The sequence below is a fragment of the Ochotona princeps genome, chromosome 7 (assembly GCF_030435755.1).
Source record: "Ochotona princeps isolate mOchPri1 chromosome 7, mOchPri1.hap1, whole genome shotgun sequence".
NCBI lineage: Eukaryota > Metazoa > Chordata > Mammalia > Lagomorpha > Ochotonidae > Ochotona > Ochotona princeps.
In genome coordinates, this window is record NC_080838.1 from 5578704 (window position 1) to 5603771 (window position 25068).

Genomic DNA, 25068 nt, shown 5'->3' on the forward strand with positions numbered 1-25068 from the left:
TATGATAGTCTCCATTACACAGCTACTATACATCCCCTTAAATGAAAAGCCACAACACAAAATCAACAACAGGAAGAAAAAAAATGAAAAATACCATGAAGTTAATTAATATGCTACTGAATGACTAATATGAGCTGAAGAAATGAAAATCAAGAACCTTCTTGAAGAAAATGATGGTGCTGTATCATCTATGAGCCAATGAAGAATTTAATAAGAAAGTGTTGAAGAGATGAAACTAAGAAAAAAATTAAAAATCCATGACATATCATTTCTGCTGATCTTTGTTGGTGAAATATGTCTCCTGTAGGCAACAAACAGATGGGTTTTGTTTTTTAATATAGTCTACTAATCTATGACATTTGGTTGATGAGTTTAATCCATTTACATTCTGGGTTAATATGTATGGGTGGTAATTTGGTCCTGTCATTTTAGCAATGGGTTGTTCATTGATTTAGTCTTCTGCTGTTATTCTACTGGGATGTTCTTCACATTTGCCTTTGGTTTTGATGGGTGTCATTCCTTTTCTCTGTCAAAAGAACATCTTGAAGTATGTATAGGGCAGGTTTGGAAGAGGCAAATTCTTTTAACTTTTCTTTGCTGTGGAATAATTTTATTTCATTCTCAAAGACAAAGGACAGTTTTGCTGGATACGTTATCCTGGGCCATAATCTTTTTCTTTTAGAATCTGGAATATGTCACTCCATTCTCTTCTGGCCTGTAGTTTCCTGCGAGAGGTCTCCTGTGAGTTTAATTGGCATTCCTTTTTATGTTGATTTTTTTTTTCACGTGCACATTTAAGGATCTTTTCCTTATGTTGGATTGAAGAGAGCTTGATGATCATGTGTGGTGGTGAAGATCACTTTTGGTCAAGCCTGTTGGGAGTTCTGTGCCCCTCCTGGATCTTGTTTCCCAATTCTTTCTCTAGATGAGGGAAATTTTCCTTTATTATTTCTTTAAATACATTTCTAAACTCAGCTGCTCTTTCTGCACCTTCTGCGACTCACATAACTCTTATATTTGGCCTCTTAATAGAGTTTTTCCATTCTTTTTTTTTTTAGGGGGATTTTTTTTAAATTATTTATTATTTAACTTCATTAATTACATTGTATTATGTGACACAGTTACATAGATACTTGGGTTCTCCCACCCCTCCCCAAACCCTCCCACCATGGGAGTTTTTCGATTCTTGAATACTTTTTTTGGCCTGATCCAGCTCTGCTTCCAGTTTTTTGTTTGCTTCACCCTGGTGACAGGAAATATCTTATAATTCTGAGATTCTTTCTTCTTGTGTCCTTCATTCTCTTTTGGAGAGTCTCCACTATACTTTTAATTTGCTCTACTGTATTCTTCATTTCTGATATATCAGCTTTCATTTGATTGATTTCCTGTGACATACACCTTGAATTCCTTGAATGCCTGCTTTATGAGCTTCTCATTGTTGATAAGCAGTTTTATAACAAGAGTTTTGAATTCTGTAGCCCCCATTGTCTCTATGTCTTCCTCAGTTAACTCTGAGATTGGCAGTGGGTTTTGCTCCTTTGCAGGGGAATCTTCAGTAATATTTATTGTGCCACTGTCTCTTCTTTTGCTCTTGGTCATTGTACTTCTGGTTAGCAGAGTCTTCTTTTTAGGGCAGGTTTCTAAGCTGTGTCACCCACAGGTCTACAGTTCGATTTTACTTATTGCAGTTGATACACGGCTTTGTTTGCAGTCACCTGTGCCACTCCCTCCAGCGAGTTCCAGGTCTGGGTTCTTACATTAGATTTCCACCATGGTCTTCATAGTCCCAGCTTCTGGCTCACCACTCTCCACCTTGTGTGATACCGTGCTGAGGCTGCACCGTTGTCTATATAACCTTTCTTTCACTTCCGGTTGGAGTAGGTCCCAGGATTAGGGAGACACCAGGTGTCCTATATAGCTAGGTTGTTGGTGGTGCTGAACTTGCCAGAACCTGTTGGCCATTAGGCCTGAGGGCCACCCAGACCTATTTTGACCTGTACAATGCCACAGTCGGTATTATTTTCCTGTGGGACCAGGGCAATGCGCTGAGTTCAGAGAGTTCTCATGGAGCTCAGTGCATTTGCAGCTCACTGTTGTCCCCTGCAGTCTTAAATTCTTTGCCACACTGTAAGAAATGGCACCTGATGTGCCAGTACTACAGTTCTTGATCTGCTGGCTGTCAGGTCTGAGGGCTACCCGGACCTGTCTTGGGTGGAACCTGTCAGATGCCATGTTGTTGCAGTTCACTGAGCCAGAAATGAGTTCACTCCCAGCTCAGTGCATGCTCAGTCCTGCCCCATAGCCTTTGCCTTCTTAGGCAAAATGTCACCCAATTTGGCTCTCAGAGGTGTACTGGGCTGTGAAATCCTTCCTGTTCCTTCACTGCCTGTCTGGGACCTACTGCTCTGTGTTACTGAGCAAATCAAACAGACCAGCAAGATGGGCAGTTCTTAATCTGGGTTCACCTCCTGAGCTTCCGATGAACACCCCCCTTCCCACCTTGTTCCTGGTGGGTATCTGGCTGCTGCTGAAATTCAGATCGTTGTTTACTGAATGCTGCTGTGGTACTGGTCACAGCAACACCACACCGTTGTGTCTGCTCCTTCCTTTGCTGTTGCTCTGTCTTTTCCTGTTTCCTGGGATGTGCCCTCTCTGCTTCAAACTGGGTAATGTTCCTCCATCCGGTTAAACGTGTCCTTACCCTATTCTGCCATCTTAATTCTCCTGAGAAACAAATTTTAAGTTAGCTTGTAGGTCCTACTTTGTAATTGGCTGTGAGTTTTTCCTGTATGTGTCAGAGACCAATATTTTAGCCCAGCAGGAAACATATTGTCACTATCGCCAATTTCTAGACATTAAAAAAAAAAAAAATTAAGGGCCCAGCGGCGTGGCCTAGCGGCTAAAGTCCTCGCCTTGAAAGCCCCGGGATCCCATATGGGCACCGGTTCTAATCCCGGCAGCTCCACTTCCCATCCAGCTCCCTGCTTGTGGCCTGGGAAAGCAGTTGAGGACGGCCCAACGCATTGGGACCCTGCACCTGCGTGGGAGACCCGGAAGAGGTTCCTGGTTCTTGGCATCGGATTGGCGCGCATCAGCCCATTGCGGTTCACCTGGGGAGTGAATCATCGGATGGAAGATCTTCCTCTCTGTCTCTCCTCCTCTCTGTATATCCGGCTTTCCAATAATAATAAATCTTTAAAAAAAAAAAAAGACAGGAAAAACTAGCCGTTGGATTTGATCCTCTTTGTGGTAGTTTATCAACATTGGTTAACAGGAACTATTAACCCTGAGCTTCCAGTGTGAGTATTCTGGGAGAATTCAGTCATACAGTCTGATCTCTTTCACAAACAAGCTTTTTAAAAATAAATCCAGCTGGGATAATCATCCTTTACATAAACGCACAGCAGTGGGTTACTTTGTAAGGCCGCATGTGTTCCTCCTGGCATATAAACAACTGGCAGGAAGCATATCCCAAAAGGGAGTTGATGTACAACTTTCAGACCCCGTCCCATCATCTGTCACATTTTAACTGCTCACACAGATACCAAACTAGGTGAAAAATGTGTCCAGACATTTTACTCCAGTTGTGTTCTTGAAAAGCAGTGTGGACAGATTTATAATTTAGAGATTTCCACTCAAGCACTATGATGGGGATAGTTGGGGTAAGCATTTGGCCTATTGCTTAAGACTCTAGATAAAATGTCTATGTTTCAGGTCAGAGTTCCTGGATTCAGTCTCATCTGAGGTTTCCTGATAACCTTGGGAGGCAATGGCCCATGTACTTGGGTCTCTGCCACCCACATGGTTTACCTGGATTGAGCTTCTAGTTCCTGGCTTTAGCCTGCTGGTGGGGGCAACTGGAGAGCGAACAACAGGATGGGAGCTCTCAGATAATAAAATCTTTCTTTCTTTTTTTTTTTTAAGATTTATTTATTTTTATTGCAAAGTCAGATATACAGAGAGGAGGAGAGACAGAGAGGAAGATCTTCCGTCTGATGACTCACTCCCCAAGCGACCCCAACGGCTGGTGCTGAGCCGATCCGAAGCCAGAAGCCAGGTACCTCTTCCAGGTCTCCCACATGGATGTGTAGGATCCCAAGGCTTTTGACCATCCTGCTTTCCCAGGCCACAGGCAGGGAGCTGGAAGTGGGGCTGCTGAGGTTAGAACCAGCACCCATATGGGATCCCAGCGCGTTCAAGGCAAGGACTTTAGCCGCTAGGCCTCCACGCTGTGCGCAGATAGTAAAATCTTAGACAGGGCAAGCATGTGGCACAGCAGATAACTCCAGGGACATCCACATCAGAGTGACTGGGCGTGAGGTGGTGGCTTAACCTGCTTGCAACACCACCAGCCCAAACTACAAAGCATCTATCAGCCCATTACTCTGACTCTGGCTCAACCACTTGGTCCCCACTTGGGAGACCTGGATGTGTTCTGAGAATCTGGCCCAGTTCCAACTGCTGTGAGTATCTGGAGTACCAATCAGTGGATGAAAGATCTCTTTGCCTTTCAAATAAGTTAAACTCTTAAAGTGTCTTGGAAAGAAGTAGGGCAGTTCTTGCTTCTTGGCTGCCAGCTATGCTCATTTCCTGTCTAATCTTTGAAAGGAAATTGAATTTGATAAAGTTAAGGATAATAACACCTATTGCTGAGACAGGCCAAGAACTTCATAATCCCATTAGAGTAATCATGTGGCAAACATCAGAAAAGTCATACACAATTCATCCCAAAATGTGTTGGGCCCGACCCAATCTGGGAAGGCACATTTCAGAGGTTTGATCTGGTCCTGGACAGTTGGGAAACTTCTCAGAATACTGTAAAATTGTTGTTAGAATCCCTTAAAAATAGGACAGAACAGAATTTTGGAAGTTTAAAAGTAACCATAGGTGAAGGTTGGTTGAGATGGATGCCAGCCCTTTTAAACTTCCCAATTCATTGCCAAGACACTGACTTTTCAATCACAGTATAGCTAAGATTTGTCCTGGCTCATCTGTAGTGTGATTCTAGTTCTAAGTTGCACTAACATTCTAGCAATAACAAAACTAACCCAAGATGGATTACTGAGAGCTTGGCTGAACCAATGCCCATGGGATCTTTCATTATTATGCTAAGATTTAAAAATTTATCTGGGAAGTCAGAATTACAGAGAGAGCAAAACTCAGAGAGAACTTCCATCTGCTGTAACAGCCAGGACTAGGCCAGGAAGAGGGTGCTTTGTTGGGTCTCCCACATGGGTGCAAGGGCCAAAGCACTTGGGCAGTCTTCTGTTGCTTTTTTATTTTTTAAAGACTTATTTATTTTTATTGTAAAGTCAGATATACAGAGAGGAGGAGAGACAGAGAGGAAGATCTTTTGTCCGCTGGTTCACTCCCCAATCAGTTACAACAGCTGGGGCTATGGCGATCTGAAGCCAGGAGCTTCTTCTGGGTCTCCCATGTTGAGTGCAGGGCCCTAAGATTTTTGGCCATCCTCCACTGCTTTTCCAGGCCACAAGCAGGGAGCTGGATGGGAAGCAGGGTGGTTGGGATCAGAACTGGAACCCATGTGTGATCCCGGCACATTCAAGGTGAGGATTTTAGCCACTAGGATACTGTGCCCTCTCGTGTCGCTTTTGCCAGGCCATTAACAGGAAGCTAGAGGGAGGTAAAGCAGTCCTGACATGAACTGGCATCTATCAGAAGTGGAGGAGCCAGGAATTGAACAGAGGCTCATGTGAAATGCTGGCATTTGAAGTGCCAGGTTACCCTGTTGCCCCACAATGCAATCCCTGTTACTATGCTCTTGAGCTTAATTTGTATGAATGCATTTAGAATCCAAAAGTAGACGAATATTCCATATGAAATGAGTTCCCTCTGCTCCTTTCAGCTGTTACTTGTTATTTGAAAGGTAGAGTGACAAAGAGGGAGACACACACCTCATGTATCACTGGTTTACTCACCAAACAGCCCTAACACCAGAGCCTACTCCACACCCATCTCCCCCACGGAAGGCAGGGTTGCAAGCCCTTGGGCCACCTGCTGCTGCCTTCCCACGTGCATTAGCGAGGTGCTGGATCAGAAACGAAGCACTCAGGACCCCAACTTGCACTATGATATTGGATGTTAGCATTCCGGGAGATGGTGTGATGCTAACACGTTATTAAAAATTGACCATATATACATAATGTTCCATTTTATTAATTGCAGGGCTAATCCCCATATAGAATCAAATTAAAATAAAAAAATTGAAATGGCTGACCCACACTTTGGGCTGCTTGTATCACAGGCCTGGGTCTGAATCTCTGCCCCACGGAGTCCATCAACCTGTCAAGATGTACTTGGGAAGCAGTCGGCGAGATGAGTCAAGTGACTGGGCGCCTGCCACCTCTGTGGGATGCTAAATTTGGGGACTGAATTTACAGCTCCTTGTTTCAGCCTCAGTCTGGGCCAGTGTGGGGAATGGACCAGAGGAAAGGCTCTCTCCTTACTTCTCAAATACATCATTTTAAAAGCTGCCTAAATACATGTAATATCGCATCTTTTCAAAACCATTAGAGGTTACTTTCTGAACACACACATCTCATACACTTTCTTTGGAAACAAGGAAGCAGTAATCCTCAGTAACAGCAAACGAGAAAATTCTGTAATTCCTAGTATTTGGGGAAACACTTGTGTGTACTATGGTGGATTATTCTTTTCGTCTGTTCTCTTTTCCTCCAATCCTCTGCTATGAGGAGAGCTGGTTCCTTGAGGCCACATAAATCAGCCTCCAGTACAAAGAAAGGTGGGCCAATTTGCTCCTGCCCACCTCCAGGAAGTGATTAAGTGAGGCCAGAGCAATTGCCAGTAGCATAAACGTGATTCACCAGCAAATGGTGTGCGTGCCATCCATTTCAGTACACGGAGCGTTTCATTCTAGTTCCTTCAGAGTATCAAAATTGGACACAGTGAAAAACAAACCACATTAAGGCATGTGTGTAAAGGGTATTATGCACATGGGATTTTTACGCCCTTTGTTTTAGAGTGCTTGCAAATACTCTATCGAATGGAAATGACATACACAAATGTGAGAAATGTTATTTTTTTAAAGATTTATTTATTTTTTTATTACAAAGTCAGATATAGACAGGAGGAGAGACAGAAAGAAAGATCTTCTGTCCGATGATTCATTCCCCAAGTGAGCCGCAACGGCCGGTGCTGTGCCAATGCGAAGCTGGGAACCAGGAACCTCTTCTAGGTCTCCCATGTGGGTGCAGGGTCCCAAAGCTTTGGGCCATCCTCAACTGCTTTCCCAGGCCACAAGCAGGAAGCTGGATGGGAAGTGGAGCTGCCGGGATTAGAACCGGCGCCCATATGGGATCCCAGGGTGTTCAAGGCGAGGACTTTAACCGCTAGGCCACGCTGCCGGGCCCGAGAAATGTTATTTTTTGATCCATTCTTTTTTGAGTTAAAAAATATCTGGTAAGTCTACGGAGTTAATGATGTGTGCTGCACATATACACCCAAGCATACCGTATAAAAAGTACAAAAATCAGGATAGAAGGCCATTCGCTTATTCCCACTTAATGCCACTGAAACCTCTTCTGCATTGAAGTGACTTCCTTTGTGAGTAATGTGCAGAGATGACGTGGTAGACAGTGTCACACACACCCAGTGTCCACCAGATGTGGGCATCCAGCCAGACGGGCCTCAAGGTTTTAGGGCTACTTCCAAAATTTATATATAAGTGTTTGTATGACAGGGCCTTCCAATGCAGTCATAGCACTTACTAATGCAATCAAACAACACCAGAAAGTTCTCATGTCAACACTTTGATCTTTAAGATATCATCAATCAACCTCATTCCATTGAGCAGACAGATGGCTCTACTCACATGGTTCCACCTTGTTTTCTTTTGCCAAAAAGGTGAAGAACATCTGGACTTTACACTTTATTTAGAATGCAAAGAGTGACAGATACAGTGACAGGTAGTGGCAGTTCAGCACACTGGGCAGGAAGCATCAGAGACCGAGAGAGTCACAAGCTCCCAGATCCCCAGCAGCTAGCGACTCAGTCCAGGTAGTCAAAGTCTTCGGGGATTCCAAAATTTTTATCAATTTTATTTTCTTCCAATCCAAATTTTCTTTTGGCCCAAGACTTTATTGCAAAGATGTTATCTATAAAGAAAACCAAGAAAGATTTTGAAGCTCAAAGAACAAATTACAATTGTAAAACGTCTTCACTGTTCTTTTCATTATTTTGGTACTTTTAGATGTGCTGTAATAAGAAATTTCCTGTATTTTGAACAAGTGAAAGGAATCACAATATTGTGGAATTCTGCTAACTGCTGTTCAAGAACACACAGAAACACTATGAACTCGAGGACAGGTTCGCGGTGTCCCTGCCACATGCCCACAGCAGGGGCCAGGCTCTGTCACCCCAGGAGTGGGAGCTGCCTGCTCTCCAGCCCCCGCCCCCGGGGACACAGTTTCTCCAGATCCTTCCTCCCCCCCCCCCCCCCACCAAGGCAATGGCTTCCAGACAATCCGGCTAGTGTGCAGGAGAGGAGTGAGGAGGAGGAGGAAAAGGAACAGGAGGGAAGGGGGTCCTCCTCCCTTAAGACTAACAGAGCAACAGATGTGGCCTCAACGTCCCCGCCCAGCACAATTTAAATTTCCACTTCACGACTGTTACATCTATGTAAAGAAATTATTCCCAAGGAATTAAATCAAACTCTGTTTAGAGACTTTCGGCGAAAGATCCTCATCCTGCCAGTGTGACACAAAACTACCAGCAATCTACTGCAACGCTTCCCCTTGGGAAGGGTCTACGTACAGGCACTGAGGGGTGCAGGCAGCACTGAAATGCTAACAGTGGCTGTACTTGGGAACAATAGGCTTTTTTAGATTTCATGAATGCGCACATTTATACGTACAATTAAAATGTATTATTAGGGACCATTCCGAGTGGCATAGTGGCTGCTATGCCAGCATCCCATGTGGGTGCCAGTTCATGTTCCAGCTGCTTGCCTTTTGATCTAGCTTCCTGATAATGGGCTGCAAAAGCAGAACACGGCCTAAGGTGTCTGGGCCCTGCCACCTACATGGGAGACCCAGATAAAGCTCCTGGTTCCAGCCTGGCTTAACAGCATCTGTTGATCATGGACTGCGAGCCTCCAGGATGGTGAAGAAACAGATTTTTTTTTTTTAAGATTTATTTACTTTTTAGAAAGGCACATGTACAGAGAAGAGATAGAGAGAGAGAAAGATCTTCCGTCTGCTGGTTCACTGCCCAGGTGGCCGCAACGGCTGGAGCTGAGCTGATTTAAAGCCAGGAGCCAGGAGCCAGGAGCCTCTTCTGGGTCACCCATGTGGGTACAGGTCCCAAGGCTTTGGGATGTCCTCCACTGCTACAGGCCCTGTGGCGCCAGCTGTTCCATTTCCAATCCAGCTTTCTGATGACTACCTAGGAAAGCAGTGGAGGATGGCCCAAGTCCTTGGTACCCAGTACCCACGTGGAAGATGCAGAGGACGCTCCTGGCTCCTAGCTTAGGATTGGCTCAGCTCTGGCCATTGTAGACACTTGGGGAGTGAACCAGTGGATGGAAGATTTTCTTCTATAGATCTCCTTCTCTTTCTGTAAAATTAGTCTTTCAAATAAAAATAAACAAATCTTTCATTTCTAAGGTAAATACTATCACATCCTGTGAACTAGATTAATAAAATTTCTTCATTTTTCAATTATAGTGTTATAGAAAATTCAAAACAAATCTTTACTTTGCCTAACAGCCTAAGAGATAATACCAAAAGTACAACAAACTCTATCAGTTCTACCCGTGTCTACATAGTCAGTTCTTCCTTCCCACTGCTACACCAGACAGGTACTCAGAGTGCTACAGGTATGAAGGAATATCTTCAAATATAGAGAAAAACAATTACACAATACTGCCAAAGTGGTGTCTGTGCCACAGAGGAGAGGCCAAGCACCCCGTGTGCTGCTTCCAGCAGAGGCCCCGCAGGGAGACACAGGAGGCTTTCTGGGGAGTGAGAACCGACACGAGCCTCTGGGAAGCTTGCAGAGGACAGAACTGGACGAGAAGACGGGAAATGCAGCACTTGAGCAGGGCTACCGAACAGACTCTGTCCTGGGCTCACACGGGACAAGACGCCATCAGCCATGTTCACATTACTACACTCGATCTTAGCCAAAAGACCGAGAAGTGATGCGTATTCAAGTCACTGTAAATAAAAGCACAAAAACCTCGATAGTGATGTCTAATGGACCTATTTTTAAGTTCATTTTTATTGCAAAGTCAGATATGTAGAGAGGAGGAGAGAAAGAGAGGAACATCTTCCGTGTGATGATTCACTCCCCAAGCGGCTGCAAAGGCTGGAGCTGCGCCAATCTGAAGCCAGGATCCCAGAGCCTCTTCTGGATCTCCCATGCAGGTGCAGGGCCCCAAGGCTTTGGGCCGTCCTCGACTGCTTTCCCAGGCCACAAGCAGGGAGCTGGATGGGAAGCAGGGCCGCCAAGATAATAACCGGCGCCCATATGGTATCCTGGTGCATGCAAGGCAAGGGCTTTAACTGCTAGGCTGCTGCGTCAGACCTCTAATGGACCTGTTAAAAGGTGACTGATGGAACACGTCCTTGGCCGCTAGATATCTGACCTTAAGCTGTCTTCCAGATAGGCTAGCTCCTTCCCTATCAAATCATTTTCCTGTTATGTAGAGACTTCTTTTTTTTTTTTTTAAAGATTTTATTATTATTGGAAAGCCGGATATACAGAGAGGAGGAGAGACAGAGAGGAAGATCTTCCATCCGATGATTCACTCCCCAAGTGAACCGCAACGGGCCAGTGTTCCGATCCGATGCCGGGAACCAGGAACCTCTTCCAGGTCTCCCACGTGGGTGCAGGGTCCCAAAGCTTTGGGCCGTCCTCAACTGCTTTCCCAGGCCACAAGCAGGGAGCTGGATGGGAAGTGGAGCTGGATGGGATTAGAACCGGCCTCATATGGGATCCCAGGGCTTTCAAGGTGAGGACTTTAGCCACTAGGCCACGCCGCCGGGCCCTATGTAGAGACTTCTCTAAATGGATGAGAAATGAATTTTCTGGATATTTTTAAAGAAGTAAGGTTAAGACAGAAAGAATTTGTTTGCTCCTTCTGTGGTATGGCCAAGACACCTATGGGAGCAGGCCAGGCAATATCATTTGCACTGAGGCTGTGTTTTGGAACTCACACCTGTCCCCTTCGATGTCTCTGGCACCATCCAGGAGGGAAGGAGAGATGCATCACTCTGGGTTTAAGACTGCATGCATAAACTGCACGAGACCTGTGCTCTGTATGGAAGCCAAAGTGGCTCCTACTTCGAAAACAAACAAAAAAAAACCAACCTATGTTGATTATTAAATAAGTTTTTCACATGCTATAACCTGTTACTATGGATGCTTGCTGTCACACAACATTTAGAGGTGGTATTTCCATATATAACGGGAAGTTCAACAGAGGCAGACGTAGCCCCGCTTCCTGGCTTACTCTCCCGATGTCTGCATTGCTGGGATGGGCTGTGGTGAAGCTTGAAGCCAGAACTCAATCTGAGTGTCCCACATGGGCAGCAGGGACCTAACCACCTGAGCCATTACCTGTTGCCTCCCATAGTCTGCATTTCACGAAGCCAGAGTCAGGAGCCAGAAGTGAGTATCAGACCCACGTACTCCAATATGGGGCTCGGGTGGTCTAACCAGCATCTTGACCGCTAGGTCAAATGCCCGCCTCTCCACGTTTCTTTGAAGTGTCCTCGTAACACTCCCAAAGTAAGCTCTCATGCCTTACACAGCCACTGTTCACAATTACACATACATTTTAATGACTTTGCTGAGTCAACAGAAAGCACACCTTAACTAGCACTGATAAGGCAATCCTGAGTCGTAGGTGCTAGTGAGACTGACCCCTGAGCTTCCTGCTTTCTCCATGGCCTCCGTCGTCCCCAGCAGGTCTCAGGTGGGACGGCAGTAGGCTGCCTCAGGTGGGACGGCAGTAGGCTGCCTCCGCTGGAAGCAGGCTTCTCTAGTTCTAAAAATACCTGCCTCCCACAGCGCTTTAAAAGCTCCAGGTTCTTCTGCAGATAATAACACAGGAGGGAAAAGCTTGTTCCAACTGCTTTTCTAATAACTTTGGATGCCTATGTGGGATTGGAAAGCAAACAAATAAAAAAAAATTATTACAAATGGTCTTTCAGCTGAGAAAGGGGAACGAGTATTTCCCTAAGTGTCTGAAACTGTGCTGTGGGGCCAGCAGACCTTTCCTACTCTATGGCCCTGACCATGAGAAGTCATTATCCAGGCTGCACGGAGAAGGAAGCAGGTTCAGAGATGTTCCAGAGGGCCGGCAGCATGGAAGGGCTCAGGTGGCTTCCTTCAAGTATCCTCCCACCACACGTGTGTGCTCAGCCTGGCTCCCTTCAAGTGTCCTCCCCCTACATGTATGTGATTGCTCTTCCCACTCAGCATGCAGCTGCCTTGCTTTATATCATTGGGCGAAATCACCTTGTGACTCTTTTATTTTTAACTTAAAAAGTCCTTTTGGTTCTTAATTCATGCTCAAAAATTTTAGTATCTCTTATATTAGTATTGTATTTACTATTTACCTATAGTTTGTAGGACATTTCATTACCCTCTCTTTTAAATGTTAATGGCTGTTTTTACCCTCTTTCATCCTTACTGCTAAGGCATTATCCTATGTAAAAAATAACTGTGTAGTGGCCAGTATTGTGGCACAGTGGATAAAGTTGCCACCTGCGATGCCAGCATCTTTTGGGGGTACTGGTTTGTGCCCCTGGCTGTTTCACTTCCAGTCCACACCATCCCAATGGCCTGGGTAGACTGATGAAGCTCTTGGTTCCTGGCTTCAGTCTTGTCCAGCCCTGACCCTTGCAGCCATCTGGGAAGTGAGTCAGTGAGTGAGAAATCTGTCTCTCGCTCACTCAGACTTTCAAATAAATAAACCTTAAAAAAAAAAAGAAGTAATTTTCTAATAAATACAATGACAGCCTTATAGGACTTCAATGGCCAATTATGTCTATCCTACTGATGTTCTTAATTCTAAAATACATTAGAAAACAATGATGAGGCTTTTTGTGAAACAGAGGCCTGCACGGGATGTCAAGGACACTTGGCTTAAGCCTGTTCTTCCATTAATGATTGCTAACCTTTACCTAAATGCATCACGGTGAGCTTTGGGCACCTCTCTATCAACTTCACCTTATCTCTGTTCTCCCACAGGAACAAAATGAGGATGAGTAATATGGGTGAAGGCATTATGGGCTGAGCAGGCTGAAAAACTTCAATTATCATTAGCTCATAATTAAATACTAGGAAAGCACCAGTAAAATTCTCTGAGAAATTTTAACAATATTAATCATACTTTTATACATTTCCCAGAAATGACCATTTATTAATTTTGTGCTAAGCCTTCAGACATGGACACTGCCTTGTGAGCTTCCATTTCTTGGACTACATCGTAGGCGACTCCCTGGCAAATGGGCTAGTCCAGCAGTTACATGAAAGCAGGCCGACCAAGAGCTTGGACTCTGGAATCAGAAAAACTGGATTCATGGCCTGCACCTCGGATAGGCACACCTGTGGCCTTGGAATCCCAAGGGTCTCAATTTCTTCCTAAACATATGGAGACTCATCATACCAAGCTCACAACGTTACTTTGGCAAATGTTCCAGACTCCCTCCCGTAGCGACACACAGTCAGCCCTCAATCACTGATACTATTTGCAATGACACTTTTTTTTTTTTTTGCGAATCTTCAGGATTCTATGAAGCTCTTAAAAAGTGTCTGAGTATCTTTTAAACGCAAAAGTTAAAAAACACCTGATACTTTACCAAATTACAAAATCCCAAGCAAATAATTTAATAGATGAAAAAAAACCTGAGTAATGCATGCATCTACAGCAAAATCCTTTCTTGAACAAAGGCAGCACAAAGGCAGCTGGCTTCACACTGTGAAACTGTGCAAGGCAGGGCCCGGAGCCGTCGCCTAGCGGCCAAAGTCCTCGCCTTGAACACCCTGGGATTCCATACGGGCGCTGGTTCTAATCCCGGCAGCTCCACTTCCCATCCAGTTCTCTGCTTGTGGCCTGGGAAAGCCCAAAGCTTTGGGACCCTGCACCCGCGTGGGAGACCTGGAAGAGGTTCCTGGTTCCCGGCTTCGGATTGGCACAGCACCAGCCGTTGCGGTTCACCTGGGGAGTGAATCATCGGACGGAAGATCTTCCTCTGTCTCTCCTTCTCTCTGTATATCTGACTTTGTAATTAAAAAAAAACAAAAAAACAAAAAACAACTGTGCAAGTTACTTAACGAGAATCGAGCAGTGCCGTTGAGATACATACCAGTCCATCTGTTAGCGGCTTCTTTGGCTACTTTATTTGCTTGACCTTAAGAGAAAAGTACACATATAAGTTTACATATAAATAATTATCTTTAGCTATCTGTATATTTGCTTTCTTGAACAAGAGTAAAATTTCTATTTCATGGATACATTTTATAAGATTTATATATGAAATAATCATGAAAAACAGCTCAGAGTGACATAACACACATCTTATAAACCTGTTCAAATTCTCCAACTTTCAGCAGTTGTGGTTACATTAGTCATGAAAAGATAGTTAGGTTAAAATGCTGGCACGCTGTATGGGAGGCCCTGTGTCTGATGCCCAGCTTTGTGCCAAAGCAGGCCGCAGCAGGCAGCAGTGATAGCTCAAGTAACCTTGTTCCTGCTGCTCATGCGGGAGACCTGGAGTCAGGTTCCAGTTCCTAGCTTCAGCCTGGACTCAGCCCTTTCTGTTACAGACAGCTGAGAAGTCAATCAGGGGAGCACATGTTCTCTTAAATAAGTGATGAGGACTGGTGCTGCAGTACAAGGGACTATGCTGCCACTTGAAAATCAGCATCCTTATAAGCATGCCAGTTAGTCCACCTGCTCCACTTTGGCTCCCACTTGCTGTGAATGCACCTGGGAAACCAGCAGCAGACAGCCCAAGTTCCTGGACTCCTTCCAAGCAGTGTACGAGAACCAGGTGGAGTTCCTGGCTGCCCCAGTCCTGGCTATTGTGACAATTTAAGAGACTGAACCAGCAGACAGCCGACTTCTCTTTATCCCTCTTCCAAATAAACACATTTTAAAAAAGCTCATTTAAAAAGTTACTGGTGGATCGATTTTCGGCTCTTTGGCTAAGATCAAGTGTAAAAAGTTATTCGTGGGCCTGGAGCCGTAGCCTAGCAACGGCTTAATGTCCCGAGATCCCATATGGGCGCCGGTTCTAGTCCCGGCTGCTCCACTTCCCATCCAGCTCCCTGCTTGTGGCCTGGGAAAGCAGTTGAGGATGGCCCAAAGCCTTGGGACCCTGCACCCGCGTGGGAGACCTGGAAGAGCTCTTGGCTTCTGGCCTCGGATTGGCTCAGCTCTGGCGGTTGTGGTCACTTGGGGAGTGAATCAGAGGAGGGAAGATCTTCCTTTCTGTCTCTACTCTTCTCTATATATCTGACTTTGCAATAAAAGTACATAAATCTTTAAAAAAACCCTGTGAGAAAATATTTATAACAATATATTTAAGTAGACATCTTTATTAAATTTATCTCATATACCTTGTCTTTTTAAGTTAACCTGTATAATGCTTAATAAAGCTATGGACATAAGGATGACCTACAGTGATGGCATTTATTTTGAAGATATTCTTATTAATTTGAAAGGCAGAGACATGCAGAGGTATCTTCCACACACTGTATAATCCCATCACCAACAACAGTTGTGGCTGGGCAGGCCAAAGCCAGAGGCTAAGGCTCCATGCAGGTCTCCTGCGGGGCTGGCAGGACTGAAGGACCCGAGTCAGCACTGCTGTCTTCCTACACACATTAACCACCAGCTGAAATCCCATGGAGATAGGACTCAAACGAGACACTCCGAGATGGGATGTGGGGACTCCAACCGGCATCTTACATTCCAAAGATTTTACCATATTAAGTATAACTCAGTGGTTTTAAAATTATGTTTGTACAGTTATACCACCACTACCTAATTACAGCACATTTAATCACTTGGAAGGGAAACCTTGCCTTAATGAGCACTCAACATTCCCCATCCTCCCAGTCCTTGGCAACCACTAATCAACTGTGTCTTTATCAATTTCCCTTCTGTGGACGTTGCACAGAAATGAACACTGTAATTTGTGGTCTCTGGTGTCTGGTGCCTATCACTCAGTACAACGCTGTCAAGGTTCATCTATGTTGTACTATGCATCTATACTTTGGTTTTATTGTTGCTAAATTACATTCTACAATATTCTTATCCATCTGCTGGTGGACATTAGGAGTTTCCACTATTATGAGTAATAAAGTGTGAATAAATTTTCAGTTCTCTTAAGTATATATTTAGGAATGGAATGGTGGTTCACATGGTAGCTGTGTATGCAGAACACGTTCAGTTTTCCAATGTCTTCACCATTCCACAATCCTACCAGCTATCTAAGAGGTCCAATTCCTCCGCCTATTTGTCAGCACCTGCTATTCTCCATTTTAAAAAATCAGATATCTCAATCACAGTGAAATCGCGTCCTGTTGTGTTTATTATTTACTTCTATAAATTGGAAAACACAGAAAAAGACAGAAACAGAGATAAATAAAGATCTAATTCACGTGTTCACTACTCAAATGGCTGTAGCAGGTAGGTTTCGGCTAAAGCTGGGAGCCAAGAACTCAATCCAGGTTTCCATGTGGGTGGCCAGAACCCAGCCTCTAAAGCCAAGAGCAGTGTTCCCTTTTCCAATATCGACTGTTATAACTTCAGACTTCCTTTCTTTCCCAAAACTCTTTATTTGAATGCCCACGCTGGCAGACAGATGAGATCTTCCATCCACTGGTTTATTCTCTAACCGCCTGCGACAGACAAGGTCAGACCAGGACAAAGCCTGGAGGAGCACAGTGGCTGGCAACCAAGTTCTTGAGCTGTGACTTGCTGCCCTGAAAGGTTCACATTAACAGGAAGCTGGAATTTGAAGTAGGAAGTCACACCAGGCTCTGATTTAGTCAGTATTTTAATTAAACACGAACCCCAGTCTTCACTTTTTCTATTTAAAGTTTTCCTGTGCCATATCACCACCTGCAGCAACAACATCCCACTCCCACACTGACACTGATTTAAGTTAGGACTGCTCCACTTCCAGTCCAGCTCCCTGCTGCCTCACCTGGGAAAGCAGAAGACAGTCCAAGTCCTTGGGCCCCTGCACACTTGCGGGGGACTCAGAAAAATCCCTTGGCTCCTAGCATCAAATCAGCCCAGCTCTGGTCCTATAGACATTTGGGGAATGAACTAGTGGACTGAAAAGCTCTGTCTCTACTTTTATGTAACCCTCTCTGCCAAATAAAATGAATCTTTTCATTTTCAGCAGATAGAAGATCTTTCTCTCCAGATCTCCTTTTCTCTGTATATCTGCCTTTCCAATAAAAATAAATAAATCTTAAAAAATTTTTTTTTTTTGAAAATTGTTCAGATCATCATCAGTTGGCTCATTCCCCTGGGCTGGGCCAGGCTGAATTCAAGCATTTGCCTCGGTCTCCCTTATGGGATTTTAGCTTACTTACAAATTAGGTAGGACCAACATCTGTAATCTTGCTGTTTGTCCCTCAGTTTCTTTAAAACTGCAAACACTTGGGCCATCCTCTGCTGCTCTTCCCAAGCCATTATTAATAAGGTGGATTAGAAGTAGAACAGCTACGACACAAACTGGTATGTACAAGACATGTCAGCTTTGCAGGTAGGGGCTTAGCCACATAATGCTGATCCTTGCCCTTTAAAATCAAAACAAAATTTTAGCATTATTTACATAAGTTGAGAAGGATACATGCCCACGTGGGCCTCTGATTAAGGCAGGGAGGGTCAGGTATGGAGGAAGGTGGGTGGGTTATATATTTCCATTTCTTCCCCTCCTGTGTTCGCAGAAGAGGGTCACTCCTTGCTGTCAAACACTCAGGAATGGGGGGGACAGTCGTTTGATGACATTTTTTAGAGACCCCGATGTTGGGAAGAGTGTTCTGAAGGTGTTACTTGAGCAGTTTTGAAAGTTCTGAGAAGTTACTGGTTTCGTTGCCACAGAGCTGAGGAAATCTCTGCAAGTTTTTTTTTTTTTCTGACCAAGTCCACCTAAGTGCATGGACAAATGCAGGAACATGATGCAAAGCTTGGCCAGGAGAACCGTCCACCATGTTCTGCTTTCCATCCTCTGATGTGGCAGCCGGTGTCCCCTGCTGGCCTAGATGAGCTGGCCGTCCTGACCCTGTGTATGCCAGGCATGGTACCCACTGCACAGGCATCAGCAACTGAGAAGGCCCAGACCCAACACATGCTTGTTTCACTGGTTACATCTTAGTTTTTTTAGTCAACGTGGTATTCTGAACTTGCATTGGTTGGGATCATCTATCCCTTAAGTTGTTTTTGCTTCACATATTTTAGAGCTCTATTGTTAGGTGTATATGGATACAGAAGTGTTATGCCTTTTAAAAGAACTGACCCTTATACTGTATTGGTTATACTTGTCCCTAGTAATAATTATTGATTTATGGTGTATTTTGTCTGACTTCATTCAGTTGCTGCAGTTCCCACATGGTTAATGTTGCATGGTATTGTCTTTTTCCAAACTTCTTCTTTCAACAAATCTGTCTCTGAAACTAGTGTGAGCCTTGTACAGTTGGTACAGAAGGTACATTCTGTTCTGCGACTCCCTACATTTTAACTGGAGTTTCATCCATTTTCAAATCAGCTTAATTACAAATAAGATAGGACCAGCACCTGTAATTTTGCTGTTTGCCCCAGTTTCTTTAAAGCTGCAAAAACTCTTTTGTGTTAAATAGAAATTGCTTTAGTCTACCAATGAACTTTCCAGTGCTAATTTTTACTATGTATTTTTGCATTACTTTCTTAATGACTGTTGTGGGAAATCCTATGACAATCTGGTTCATATTAATAACTTGATTTCAATAGTACACAAAAACTTTGCTTCCATAACATTCCACTGTTGCATGCCCCGTTTTATGCTGTTACTGTAAAAACATGTCATTTGATAGAATGCTGGAGTAAGGAGCTGGAGCAAGTACTGAATCCAGGGCATAGATATGTTGACTGGCATCATAACCATTGGGCCAAACACCTTGCCCTTCCATGAATTTTATGAAAGCCCTTCATACGTTCATTGTTGTTGCTTTATGCAATTGTGCTTAAATTACATAAGAGAAGAAAGAGAAAAGGAAACAAAAATATATGTATATGATCATACTTCAAAATTTAAGTGGAAAACCGGAATTAAATGATAAATTTTGCAGTCAAGAGTTTGGTTCTGCAGTGAAGGCATCCCTTGGATGCCCCATCTCACAGTGCAGTATCGTGGTTCCAGAACCAGCGTCCTGCTAAGGCCCACTCTGAGAAGCAGCAGATGACAGCTCAAGCACTAGAGGCTATGCAGCCCACTGGCCACGCCTGGAATTAGCTCTGCTTTCCCAGCTTCATTCTGGCCCAGGCGCTGCAGGCCTTTAGGAAGTGAAACCGTGACTGGGAGATCTGTCTCTGTTCCTACGCTTTTTAAGTAAATTTTCAAGTTTATTTGGATACAATGTTTTTTTCAAAATCTATACCTAGCTGTTTCATAATATACATTTTTTATGAACTTCTTGACGGCTCTCTGCATTGTCCTTAATATTTACCTATGCAGTAATCTGTATCAGTGTGATATATTTCTTCTTGCTGAAGAAGCAATGGTCAGGTATCCGACGGGCTCCCATTAGTATTTCTGGTAGGACTGCTAATGACTAAGTTTTAGTTACTATTTGCCTAAGAATATATTATTATTCATTTTTAAGGCAGAACTGTGCCAAGCAATACTTTTTTTTCTGTTTACAGAACATTATTATTTTTTTTAAAGATGCGTTCATTTGAAAGGTTGAGTGACAGAGACAGAAAGAACCAATCTGTTAGTTCATTTCCCTCAACACCCACAAAAGCTAGGGCTGAGCCAGGCCAAAGGCTGACGTGAACTCCATCTCAGTCTCCCACGTTTGTGGCAGCGAATCAAACCAAGCGCCTGAGCCATCATCTGATTTCTCCCAGCTACATTAGCAGAGAACTCCACTGAGAGTGGAAAAGCCACTTTTAAACTGGTACAGCAACACGGGCTGTTTAACCCCAACCCTAACATATGTGCCCCCAAAATCTGGATCCAAACTGTATCCAAATTGAGCTCCAGACTCTAAATGGGTTGCAGGTGTCAGCGGCAGCATAACCTTCCACACAATGCCTGAGCCACCACAAAATACCTTACATTGCCTTTCATATTTGATGTAAAAAAAAAAAAAAGTTAAATATAGCAGTTCTGGTGGCCGGGTTTTCCTTTCAGCAAATAGAATTTTCTAAAAATTTATTTGAAAAATAGAATTACAGGGCCCGGCATGGAGGCCTAGTGACTAACGTCCTCGCCTTGAACTCACTGGGATCCCATATGGGCGCTGGTTCTAATCCTGGCAGCTCCATTTCTCATCCTGCTCCCTGCTTGTGGCCTGGGAAAGCAGTCGAGGATGGCCCAAAGCCTTGGGACCCTGCACCCACGTGGGAGACTGGGAGGAGGTTCCTGGCTCCTGGCTTTGGATCAGCGCAGCACTGGCCATTGCAGTTACTTGGGGAGTGAATCAGTGGAGAGAATATCTTCCTCTCTGTCTCTCCTCCTCTCTGTATATACGACTTCATAATAAAAATAAATAAATCTTTATATATAAAAAAACAAAAATAGAATTACAAAGAAATTCATCTTCCATCTGCTGATTAATTCCCTCAAATGGCCACAATGGCTAGGGCTGGGTCAGGCTGAAGTCTGGAAATCCTTCTAGGTCTTTCACATGGGTGTATCATGTGGGCTATCTTCCCTTGTTTTCTCTGGCACATTAGCAATGAGCAGGATGGGGACATGAACCATGCCCATACGGAAAGGCCACACTGCTGGTGATAGGGTAATCCTTCTAGGCCACATTGTCGGCCCCCTTTCAGCACTTTAAAAGTGTCACCCCAAGTGCTTTTAACCTACAGTTTCCAAGAAGAAATAAGTTGATAATTTATTAAAGACTCACTGTTTGTGATACATTTATAATTTTCTGTTGTTGCTTTCAAGATTCTCTTTGTTTTTAGCTTTAGGGAATGTATGCAGACCAATGTTTTTCATAAAATTTCACCTGTTAATTCTTCAAATGTTCCTTCTGCCTCTTCTACTCCTTTGCTTCTGGAATTGGCACTCCTGATGACGCCCCACAGATCTCCAAGTTTCTTCTAAAATTCCAACTGAACTACCTTTAAGTTTACTGATTTTTCTTCTTCCTGTTTAAAATTGCTATAAACTCTTGTAGTGAAATTTTCATTTCAGTTACTACAGCTTTCGACTCTGGATTTTCTATGTGGTTAGTTGTAAATATTGTGTTTATGGATTTGTCCTATTGGATGAGATAGCATTCTTGGACTTTCCATTTGCTCTTCAAACATCATTCCTCCAAGCATATTTGAACAGCTGACTTAAAGCATTTGTCTAGTAAGTCTAGCACCTGAGTTGCCTCAAGAACAATTTAAAATAACATGAGACAACTCTGAAAAATTAACCTTAGCCTTTCTCAGCCTTGTGGCTTGCTGTAATTGTGACATTTCTTTGCTTAGTGCCTGTTCTGAACTAATTTGGTAGACTGTGTTCTTTGTTGACTGTGGACAATCAAATCTCTACTCACCTTTACTCTACTCAAATCTTTAGTCAGCTGTGGACTAAACAGGAAATTTCCTTAAACACCTAGACTAAAGCTCTGTGAAGAGGCCTTCTTGAAAAAGGTTCTGCCAAGACTTCTTGTGTGTGTGTGGGGGGGGGCATAATTTCGACACTCACACAATCTACAACTCTGCCTCCATTTCCACTTCTTAATGCACAGGGCATCAAGGCCAGCCCAAGGTGGGAGCCTGAACCTTCTCTGATCTCCACTGTGTGGGAAGGCCTAAGCATACATGTAGCATTCTAGATTTTCAGGAATATGCCACTTCGAGGCAACCACATGTACCTTCTTCAATTGCTTTTAAGTTTTTGATGAGTCTACTATTTGCCTTAACTGTTAAACACCACAAAAGACAGCTGTGAAGTTAAAAGCCTTGCCCAAACACTTCCTAGGGAGAAGATAATAGAACTGGGCTCTTTGCCAGGTTAAATAAAGACACTGTTTTCACTGGTATCTTCCAGGCAGTTCTTTAGTCATGACCCTCGTATAGAGCTCCACATGCAGCCTGCTCCCTCGGACCACAGCAAATGCTGTCTGTGATCTCTGAAGGTCACTGCTGAGATGAAGAAGGAGAAGAAAGCAACTCAAAAGACCACCGGGCTCAGTCTTCAGCCAGCCCTCCAATATGCTCTAGAATGTTGGGAGCACTGCACGTGTGCCCTGCCCTAAGATGATGCCTGGACCCTACTTCCTCTTGGAGACAGGTTTCAGGAAGTGCCCTGTGATTGGCCCTTTACTGCTTGCCTCAGGCGTGTAAGCTGATTGGAGGATTGAGAGATAGCCAGGGGCCTTGGAGGAGGGGTGAGGAGGTTCTCTGTGTAACGGAAATAACGGACTTAACTGACTTAACTGAAGGCTTCTGGGTAACGGATTTAACGGACAGGAGGGATATATAAGCCAGAGGCTTCTGCCCCAAAGAAGGAACTGAAGGTTGGAATAAAAGTGCCTCTGAAACGCTCTCCAGTATCGGGTGATTTCTTCCGCGGGACGGGAGACACAGATATCTGGTACCGTGACTCGGACAGAAGTTAGCTGGTGAATACCAGGAAGGTAAGTAGCTGAGCAGATCGCTCAGGGAGCCGCTTACAGCGGGAATTAGTTTACAACTGAGCCTTTTGCTCAGGAAGCCGCACTAGGCGGGGACGTGCACGTCAGGTTCGCAGGTTAGCGACAAGAAAAACAAAAACAAAAATAAAAAGGTTCGCGGTTGGCGACAATAAGGTTCACGGTTGAGTGACTAGAGAAAAGTTAGAGCAATGGGGAATTTGTCCTCCACAGTGCGCATGCAGCACCTGCTGCAGAGATTGTTAAGTGAGTCAGGAGAGTCAAACTCGGAGGATAAGGAAGAGGCCTCTGGAAGTGAGTCTTCTGAGGATCCTCTACCCATTAAAAGCTTGGCTAAATGCTTTGCTCTGATAGTAGTTCTTGGGATGCTGATTTTGTTAGTCAGGCCTTATATTGCTACAGGTGGCCGCTTTTTGATTCATGCAGACCTCCATTACCTGACCCTAAGTTTTCTGTTGCCTGGTTTTCTACCTTTTAAATATCTTTTTAGTATGATCCGAAAGAAAAGGTCAAGAAAAAAAAAAACACGATTTTATCTCTTGTAATTCTTAAGGTTTCATTTGTGATGTTTTCAAAAATATAAAATTTTATTGCAAATAATTTGTTATAGAAGTTAACTGTAATTCACTATTAAATTATTTCAAGGTATAAGTTAAATTAATGTGGTATTTATTTTATATAAAGCATTTTTATAGTTTAAAATAATTCTTGTGTTTTCGGCTGGTTATCAAACTTCTCACTGCTTTAAATTGGTAAAGATTTTGTATTTGTTTTAAAGGTATTTGAATGATGATTTCATGTCAATAACGAAATCTAACCTATAATGTGTTATACTAACAACAACAAAAACCTTCTTCCAGATATTTTTAGCCATCCTTAAAGGGGCATCCAAGAATTCAAAAGTTTCCAATTCTAGGGTTTCCCTTGGTATTCTTATGAGGCCTCAAGAATGCCAACGAATTTATCTCCCGTTTTGTGGAGACAGTTAATCAGGTTGATTGGATTAAGATTATTGCCAAATGTAGTAAAATTTTGTCGTGTCAAACTGTTGTATACATCCATGGAGTTGTGAAGGTTTAAATTTTAGTTTGCAATGATGAAAAGATCTCGTAACGGTGACTTTTCTTTCTCAAGGTCTTTGTTCAAGACTATTTACTTGATGATTTTACAGCTACTGGTTTCTGGAGAACACTACTATTACTAAGTTTAATTGAGAATAATTTTTTTAAGTCTCCAAAAGCATGTGTCTGTGTGTGTGTGTGCGCGCACATGTGTCTTAATGTTTGTCATCTGTATAAATTGTTTAAAATTGTTATAATGTGTTACTGTCTGTTTGTTGGTCAGAAAATATTCTAGCTTTTGTGAATTAAGTTTAAACTTCCTGTAGGAAACATTTTAAAAAGCAGGTAAATTAATGCATACATATAATTTGCATATCAACAGCAAAAGCAGGTTGCCTTGAGCTCTGAATTCTGCAGACACTCCCAGAGCTTTCTGATAGGATTGTAAAAATATCTAAGTGATTTTAAACCTTTGCTACAAATTCATTTACTTTGAATAAGATTACTAGTTAACATGGATTTCTTAAATTTATGTAACTTAAATTACTAATAATTATTTTTAAAGTATATTATATCATTGATACATTTATTATTAACCTGTATTCCTGCCTCATTTATAACAGGAAGTAGGCCTTTGGGATAAATGTTTAGTAAAGCTATTATTTGACAGTTTTCACTTTATACTAACCCTATAAGAGTAAGCAACCTGGTACCTCAGACCCAAGGCCCAGATCCCGTCCTCATTTGGGGGAGAGGATCAGTCTGTATTTTCCCAAAATACGAAAATGGTCCGAGGTGGATTCCTGAGAGGCTTGTACGGCAAGCTCCTGCTGCTGAGTCTTGTGAAAGCTCGGGTAGTGGCCAAGATGATGGCATTTCAATTGAAAGATCGACGGGACAAGCAAGTATATTAGGCTTTTATATATTATATATCAGTATTTGTTAAGCATTTAGGTCCTGATATTTTCTGCCAGTTTCTCCTTAAACCAGACTATCAGATTGTCTGGTGTGTGACCCCAGCTGTTGGGGGTCTGGAGCTCTTTTTATAAATGGCTCAATTTCTGCCCATGCTTTTTCTTGGAAGGTGGCATACCAAGAGTTTTGTTCAGACACTGAGCAGCGTAATGCTGCTGCA

At 43.4% G+C, this 25068-nt stretch overlaps 1 protein-coding gene across 3 annotated transcripts in view; it reads right to left on the reverse strand.

The window, feature by feature from the left end:
- Nucleotides 1-7896: 7896 nt before the first annotated feature.
- Nucleotides 7897-25068, reverse strand: part of MND1 (meiotic nuclear divisions 1) — a 96577-nt gene continuing 79405 nt past the window's right edge. For 2 of the 3 annotated variants that reach the window (XM_058666670.1, XM_058666671.1), the window contains exons 7-8: nucleotides 14358-14402; nucleotides 7897-8135 (exon numbers count right to left, since the gene is read on the reverse strand). In XM_058666670.1, the coding sequence (XP_058522653.1) occupies nucleotides 8029-8135; nucleotides 14358-14402 (152 nt within the window). In that variant the 3' untranslated portion in view covers nucleotides 7897-8028. The remainder of the gene's footprint in view (nucleotides 8136-14357; nucleotides 14403-25068) is intronic. The other variant, XM_058666672.1, reaches the window with a different exon arrangement.